The following is an 8,688-nucleotide window of genomic DNA, read 5'->3' as shown; positions in this document are numbered from 1 at the left end:
ATTCCACGGTGACCCTTCAATTTTCGCATCTCCATTGTTTCCGTCCTCCAGAGCCCAGTTTTCTTCAAATGAAAGGGTCCAAAAGCCTTGAACCAACTAGGTAAATCTTCTTTAAGTCACGGACTTCTAGAGATATGGATTGCGAACGGTGGCAAAAATCTGTTTTCTCCTAAACCGTTCACTTTATTTCAAAGAAGCACTTGATACTTCCACAAAATCTTATTGAATTGATGAATTTGGCCAAGTTTGAGCCCAAAATTATGCTTAGGGAACTCAGGAAATATGTTAACAGCTATGTAGTAAACACTCCACAAGAATCGAATTTTCGGCCTGCGCTTGGTCAGCTGCATAATGTTTGATGACATAACTTTGAAACGAAGCACTTTGATATGATATGGTAAATGATACGAAAATAACTCACCTTCAGTTATGAGATCTACATTTCTTATTATATTAATCTATTTCGGAAAGTGGCTCAGAGTTGCTATGACCAAGAGCAAGCCGATTTGGCTGGAAGCTCGTTCACAGTCCAGATTTCTAGAAGTTCTTGGTTAAGGCATCTACACCATGATGATTGTTTTCTTTGGCAGTGGAGACAACACACATTGGTTGTTCCGTGCACAATCGAGTACATCATCCCGATATGATATGGATGAATGATGTACAGGATGAATGATTGCTCACGGAACGGGGTTTATTGAAATGTCTTGACACAATGCATGGCAACGTCTTGTGAAAACTGCGAAGTCGTTAGATTGCCCAACGTGTGTCCGTTCGGGGGCCAGATGTCAACCAAATGCCAACCCAATGCTTGCAAAGACGTCGTATTCCATCACAAGTAGCTCCTCCAGCCCTTGATCATAGATGTACAATGTCACAGGAACCTGTCGTATCAAAGAGCTTTGGGATTCGGTGTGAATCAATCTCTACATCGTTCCTATCACCAAGGAAAAGCTCCAGTACCCGAGGGGCTGGTCAGCCCAGCTACAACCATGGGTGAGGAATGTCGGCTCCATATTTGAAGGGAGGAGCAACAGGAAATCCCGGTCTACCACAACCGGCTATCATAACCCTCTCCGATCCAATGAGGAATGTGTTTAGTCACATTTTGGTTCTCGAGGAGAACAGGGGAACCCATCGTCCTTCAACGAGGAGAGAAGTCAGTTTTTAACCCCTCCGAGGAGGAACCACCTGCCATTGTTAAGTGCTGGGACTTTTGCCATTGTTGTGGTGCCAAGAAGTGGGAACTGTTAGAAGGACAGAGATCGTCATCGTATGGGAGTAGGAAACCCAGGAAGCCGTGCAGAAGATCAAGAGGACCTTGGACAGTGGCGAGTCTGACTAAAACACTTCGTCAGTGGACCTTCAATCCCGTCGAGTGGACGTCATCCAAGCATCTCCGTTGAACCATCTCGCCACACATCGAGCAGTAATTATTAACCCATTTGTTTCATATGCCTATGTCCCCTTTTCCATTGGCCCAACAATTCACCCACTTTTCTTACCGGAGCAAGACAGCTGATAGACGGTGTGTTTGTGATGAATAAAGTAGATGAGAATGAGAAACTTTTTAGAATAAAGTAGTAAATGAATAAACTGTACAGTTTGCCTTGCCTTGTGTTAGGATATCAAATCTACTAATCATGTACTTCTCTTTATCTATCCTCGTACCTCCACTTATATTTCACTGCCGAACAGGTTCTACCATCTACCTCACGAGAACTACTGCTGGGGAACTTGTTCTTCTTCCGAACTCGATCTAAGATGTCTCCCTTCTAACTTGTTAATAAAGTTCACCGTTTGAATAGTTCACTTGCACCTTTCTCAACACCTTGAAGAGTAGCCTAGATTTCTCAGACGACCGAGATCGCTCTGACATCGTAGGGAGTAGAGGTGCCAGTGATTTGTATTCAACTGTATCTAAAGTTTATCACTCTTGTAGCAGAAATCAGTAGTTAGACTCTAGAGTCGAGGTAGACTTTAATAGAAGCATTTAAACTAGGATAGTGACACATTTTGCAGGATAGCTAGCCTTGAAGATTGGCCCAGGTGTATGCCAGACAACCGAGATTGATCTGGGACCGTGGGGAGTAGAGGTACCTAGCGATTTGTATCCTTAGTCAATTGATTGATGATTGTTTGAGGCCCTGATAAAGGAAGCTCGAACTATTGATTGTATGCCCTGATTAGGGTTATAAGAAATTGAAGCCCATGTACTAGGTGCTCTCCATCTTTGAGAGCTATCAAGGTATTTGTACCTAGTGCTTGGGTCAGGAGTTCCATGTTTCCATGAACATTGGTGTACAAAATTCAAGGACCCGTCGGACAGAAGATAAATTGAAGAGCTTGATCATTGTTTCCTTTTCTCAGCTCACTAAATGTCTCCTTAGCGCTCCTACAACCTTGCCTGCTTTCATTGATGCACTTGATGACTGGAGAGTAAATTTCAAACTTGGGTCAAAGAGGAAAAATTGATCGAAACTTTTTGAATTATATTTCATAAGTAGCTGCAATTGAAAATGAACAAGTTAAAAAAAAACAATTGTAATTAATTACATTTCCATCAAATGTATTTGCGATTGTAATTAATTACATTTAAAAAGTTATTGTTACAGGTCTGAGGATAAATAAGCCTTGGCTGGCAACAGTGCGTTAATGTTTTCCAGCCCATTCAGAGGAAGCGAGAACGAGATTGGATAAAAGAGATGCCTAGAATTGGAATTCACCCAATATGACTTGTTAAGAGGAGTTGAATCGCAATAAATTAATCGATAAGTATTCGATCAAGGTATTAATTCTTTTTTTGTAGCTTCAAAGCCTTACAAATGACATGGAGTTTCTTGTGAGCTAAGAAACATCATACTTAAAATCAGTAAAATTATCGATCCTCCAAGGAATCAGCGTTTACTGAACACGATACTTGACAGTTCTTGTTAGGTTATCTACAAGCATGAACCACTGGAATTTAAGTTGTTCAATATTTGTTATAACTGTACGATTGTTCCCAGCGTTCACTGCGCAAAGTTAGAGGTGCTGGGTATCAAGGCTTTATCCAGTGGTTACTATCCTACAGTTGATGACGCTTTATTAAACAGGGTTGTCTGGAAGTGGCATCCACTGACCTATTTTAATCATATTTTGTTTTTAGAAAATCGAATGGCAATACAAGGAATTTTCCGCTTCATGTCTTTTTTGAGTTGTTCCTGACCCTCGGAAATAAACACAATTTGCTTTTTTTTCCTTAACTGGCTCTCAGCATTCAATCAGAGGTAGCAAATTGCAAAACGGATGCTTTACCAATTGATTCCATCAACCACTCTACAAATGGTAGTTGTCAAGATAAATTGGATAAGGCAGTCTATGCTCTAAACGCTACTGGCAAAACGTTTTATTTCCTAGTCAGAAACAATTGATATTACAGATTTGTCTTCTTCAAACAGGTTCCGTAAAACCGGGCGTTTTCCGAAGTTGAACTTTCATTCCTGGTGCTATTTGGGTAATGATGGCCATTATTGGTTTTTTGAGACCATAGCCCCTTACGCTGCACGAAATATGTTTTACACTCTGCACTCCAGAGGGCGCTTTGTCATTCAGCCTCTACCAAATATAGGGCCGATTGGGCCCATTCTTTGTTATTGAATTATAATGCGTTTGTGTTGCTTTTGACTAATTGTTTTTAATTAGTGCCTCGGGTCACATAATGTCCGGAAAAGAAATTGCGTTCAAGGCAAGGCAAGAGCAGTTTATGTAGCAATCTACCGTGCCTCTTCCCGTTTTCCTTGGGCCGTGTGACGTTGCAAATAAGGGCCCTTATAGATTTGATTTAAAAAAAGCTGTCTAAATATTTTCACAACATGCGTTTTCAAACAAAACTAAGAAAAATTACAAATATGCTGAATAAATTTCAGAGGAAATACTAATTTAGTATTGCCTCCAAATTGGGACAACCTTGTAGTGGCTGCTCTTTGGATTTGGATTCCTTGTTTTGCGACATGTCGTAACATAAATACTCTTGAACAATGCTTGATACTCAGCGATGCCACTCTAAGATGAAATAATTGGGTCACATTAGCTAAAAACTTGTTCTGTACACTTTTAAGGGCATTTTTTGTAGATAATATTTTTATAGAATTTGAAACCAAACTATGTCAAAAATAGTCTTCAAACAGAATCATTAACAACTTAGCAAAAGGGGAATGCCACAGAATGGGAGATTTCGCATCTCCTCCATGGGGTTTACACAACTTTGCATTTGGCAAAATTAGTACCTCCTCCGTTCACATTTATTTGTCAAAATCTCTTGAGACTCAATCATGCTAAATAGTTAATGCTTCACTTGATATTTGGCCCCTTTGCTCAATTCAGCAACACTGAACTGTCACGACTTTTTCATAAAAAGCCGATAACAGGCTAAATACTAACACTTGCCAAATTCACCACCTACCATTCATTGGCAATACAGTTTTAGGTTATATCTGGTTCATTTTGACTCATACAAGTGTCAGAAAATCAACAAATCAGATCAATTTGCAATCATCAAATCAACTATTTGTCGTTTTGGTGGTCACCTTGTTCATTGATCAATGTTCTGCTCACGAGCACAACTCACTCAGAGAGTACGCGCCTTGAGCAAGCGTCACGTTAAAACTGGTATTGTGAACTAAAATTCGATTCATAGATGGGCTGTTAAATTGCTTCAATGGTACGTTGATAATCTTAATGATATAGACTTTTGCAGATGATTTGCATAAACATGGGGAGTTGGGAGGTGTTTAATTTGAACCTTCAAGAACTCGGTTTTATTTATCATCCACAGGGTCATTAGGTATTAAAACGTATGGATGACGTTTTCATCTATTGAAGTGCTTGACGGGACATGTTAGCAATATATTGTAATGTATCATGGCCAAAATGCGTTTGTTCTTTTAAATTTTGCAGAAATAGGAACAAAAAAATGAGTGATCCGGCTAAGCGTAATATGGGGCGTGGAGCCCTGCTTCTTGAAAGGATCAAGAGGGCTCAACAAGAGAAGGAGAATTCGAGTGGTCCATCTCGTATTGCCAATCCTGCTCCTGATAGAATTCCAGCAGGATTTATAACGCCTCAAAAGGAGAATAAGGAAAAGCTCCAGAGGAAACTTCGAGGTTAGATTCAAATGATGACATGCGAGGTAAAAGTGGGACTAAAAACGCAAGTTTTTCTCCAGATCTAAGGTCAATAATGGGAATCGAACCCAGTGCTCGGGCTGAATATCTGCGAGAATCTAAACCCATCCAGACTGTCACAGCCCCAAGTCAATCTGACTTGGTTCCAATTTTCGACTCATCGGATTCCGCGGTGTCCTCTGGATCCTTGACAGAGTCGACATCCAGTTCAAGATCGCCAACTCAGATTCCATCACATGAGCTTGATCCAACGTCTGATTTTAAATCTGGAACAGACACATCAACCAATACCAACAATGTAAGCCAATTTGACATCGCTGAAATTAAGGGAGCCTAATTCTCAAATGTTAAGGCTGATCGTACCACAGGTAGCATAGGAAAAGTAGCCCAATTGGCCAAAGAAGAAAGGAGAGCTCCCAAAATAATAAGCTTATTCGACAGGACCAAAGCTCCCTTATTCAGAAAGGCTGGGACGGAAACGCACACCTGAGTATTGTTTTGTGGTGAAAGATTTGAACCACTGGAATATGGACGCGGATATTAGCGTCTAGGATTACATCTTGATGAACGCATTGAGATTTCCTCCAAGTGAGACTGACCCAAGGTCAATGCAATTTCGCATTTCTAATTTTAGCTCAATCGAATTATTGGGTCAAAACTTATTCCCTCTCAAAGCACAATACATAATAGGGTACATAATGACTGATTCAGCACTCTTTTGGTAATCAATTGCCACAATTGTCCATCCATTTTGTGAAGATTGTTATAGTATGCTTTGAGAGGGCTTGAATTTCAATCCGGTCGTTCGATTGAGATGAAAATTAAAAAGATGTATTTCTAACGACTTCCTTATCTAATGGTTCCCGTCCATATTCCAGTGGTTCTTGCGTGACATGAGTCTTAATACTCTCCCATTAGAAAATTTACTTGAATAATGCAAAAAACTGGAACTTTCTGTTTCACTGGGTCAGGGTGCCGAGGGCTTTTTTTGTAACCTGATCAGTCGGGCAAATATTATGAAAAAGTATCCGGAGCTTTTAAGCCTTAGTCGATGGAAAAGTATTACGGTTCCTGGACCTATACCAATTTGAGGAATGTCTTCCACCACCATTCCTTTTCAAAAGTTAGAACAATTGTCGCCCTTTTCAATGGCAGCTTATTTATTTGCCGGTGATCTATTTCAATTGAGTATCCATTTTCAAGTCCCCTGTCCGATTTGTCACGGAGAATCAACTGGCAGCCTTGCCCAATTGTTATGAAGGCACCAATCACTCAGCCTCAAAGTCTTCAGTGGGATCTTCCTCTCATACTTCCAATCCACCCACTCAAAATAGAGGCGATGCTGGCACCAAGTAAGCTTTTGCAAGTCACAATCTACAATTCATTATTGTAACTATCAACAATCTTGCTCCAAGGGTTCGCTTGGAAGTGAATTATCTCAACCTTAAAGTTGTGGATGGGAAGGGATTCTTTGAGTATGAGGTCCAATTTGATCCTGAGGTTGACAGTCGTCAGCATCGTTTCGCTCTCTTGAGGCAATTGACCGATCACATTGGAAGAGCCAAGAACTTTGATGGAGGCTTCTATCTCTGTCTCCCCAAGAGACTAGAGCATAAGGTAAGTTAGACAAGAGATAAATGAGAGGTGCCGTCAAAATGGAAATAAACTTTTGCTTCACCCGAACAGATATCCGTTTTCCATCCCGTTTTACCTGAGAGTAACGACCCGGTCCAGGTGACCTTGGTCTTCAAGAAAGCTGTGGATTACACCCATTCGAGGGCGTTGTTTTGGTACAATGTGCTCTTCAAGCGAGTTTTTCACGCCCTTAAAATGGTCCAGATGAACCAGCGGTCGTTTAACCCTCGCAATCCCACGGAACTTCGCGATCTCAAGTAAGATTAATCAGAAGACAAATTCTATCAAAAGGTCATCGTTCTCGTAATTTTGTGGTCAATTATAAAACATTGAAAAGGCGAAAGTTTTGCTTTGTAAGTGAGCAAATAAAACTATAAGTATTGCTCAAAGGTGAAAGTTTTGCTCTATAAGTGAGCAAATGAAATTATAAGTACCTATTGCTAAAAGGTGACGTTTTCCTTGAATTTGTTAGAGCTTATCCAGTGCATCCTTGGCCAAAAAGTAGTTGGCAGACCAAATAGTACGTGGTATATACTGTATGAAGTTGAACTGTCAACAATTAAACGAATCATAGCCTTTCATAGTAATAGTTTGGACCGGGGATTACATTTCTTGTAACCGTTAGTAAAACCCAAACAAAACAAATCATTTGTGACGAACATACATATTTGTCGCCTTTTGAGCAACGATGTCCACTTCCAAAGTGTGATCAGGAAGAATAAATACTGACCTTGTAAAAGAAAGCCCGGTCAAAATTTCCCACAAAAAAAAGTAACATTTACAAGCTTTGCTTGATTGTTATCGAAGCTGCGCGGTACTAAAACCGATTTACTAGAAAAAGCCTTCGAAATAGTGTTGACATGGGTCAAGCCACGGACCTCTAAAATTGTGGACTGCAAACGCAAGCAAAAGGTTCTTATCTTCTTAACCGTTCACTTTATTCCAAAAAAGCACTTCATACGACCACAAGATCTTGTTGAATCGATGAACTTGGCCAAATATGAGCCCATAGCTAAGGCCATATTTCCAGAAGTTTGTGGATTGACATACAAATACCAGTACGTTATAGCCACTCTGAGCTTCTATTCGAATTAACGTAATAAAATAAGAAATGTAGATGTCTTCAATTGATAGTAGGTCATTTTTTATTGATTACCTGTAAAGTGGTTCGTTTCAAAGTTATGTTGTCCAAAACTTATGTACCGTATCTGACCAGTGCAGGCCGAAAATTCGAATATTTTGTTATGTTTACAACATAACTTTGGACATTTATCCTGAGTTTCCTAAGCTTGATTTTGGGCTCAAACTTGGCTAAATTCATCAATTCAACAAGATCTGCTTATAACAAGTCCACATTTCTAGAAGCCCGTGGTCAGTCACTCGCGGTTAGCATTCATAATTGTTTACCCACAAAATAATAATAATAGTAATAATAATCTTTATTGCGACTCTTGGTCATGTCATGGCGTAAAAGTAACTATAAAATAAAGTCGAATGTATATACATTATACAAAATGATAAAACAAGAAAAATGTCAAGAAGGTAAAGGCAATAAAATAGTTGACTAGAAAGTGATATCACAATGAGTATGACTAGAATTGGTTCAATGCACATGAAAAAAGGTAAGAGGTGAGTTGCAGATAGTACAAAGACAGGTAGGTAGAGGTAAGTGATGAAAATCTTGGTTATTGCAGTAGAGTGGATGGGCCAGATTGAACAGATCCTTTGTCAACTCCCGTCGCTGATGGCATTTGGCTGGGAGACGGACAAAGGTACGTGACCGCCAATACTCCGAAGGGATGTCGGGCCAAGGACAATAAGGTGTTAGCAAGTCCTTGACCGGGAAGGACAACTTGTGTCCGGACATCACCTCCGGAAAGGTCAGGTT

General features: G+C 40.0%; 1 protein-coding gene across 2 annotated transcripts in view; it reads left to right on the top strand.

Annotated features, from left to right (window-relative positions):
• The first annotated feature begins 4,556 nt into the window (after positions 1-4,556).
• Positions 4,557-8,688, top strand: part of LOC131892168 (protein argonaute-3-like) — a 10,618-nt gene continuing 6,486 nt past the window's right edge. The window contains exons 1-6 of one of the 2 annotated variants that reach the window (XM_059241948.1): positions 4,557-4,702; positions 4,939-5,144; positions 5,207-5,463; positions 6,369-6,517; positions 6,581-6,782; positions 6,852-7,057. In XM_059241948.1, the coding sequence (XP_059097931.1) occupies positions 4,955-5,144; positions 5,207-5,463; positions 6,369-6,517; positions 6,581-6,782; positions 6,852-7,057 (1,004 nt within the window). In that variant the 5' untranslated portion in view covers positions 4,557-4,702; positions 4,939-4,954. Of the gene's footprint in view, positions 4,703-4,749; positions 5,145-5,206; positions 5,464-6,368; positions 6,518-6,580; positions 6,783-6,851; positions 7,058-8,688 lie in introns of those variants that run through there. The other variant, XM_059241947.1, reaches the window with a different exon arrangement.

This window comes from Tigriopus californicus, chromosome 12 (assembly GCF_007210705.1).
Source record: "Tigriopus californicus strain San Diego chromosome 12, Tcal_SD_v2.1, whole genome shotgun sequence".
Taxonomy (NCBI): domain Eukaryota; kingdom Metazoa; phylum Arthropoda; class Copepoda; order Harpacticoida; family Harpacticidae; genus Tigriopus; species Tigriopus californicus.
Note: the sequence above shows the minus strand (reverse complement) of the source record. Positions and strands in the feature narration are given on the sequence as shown.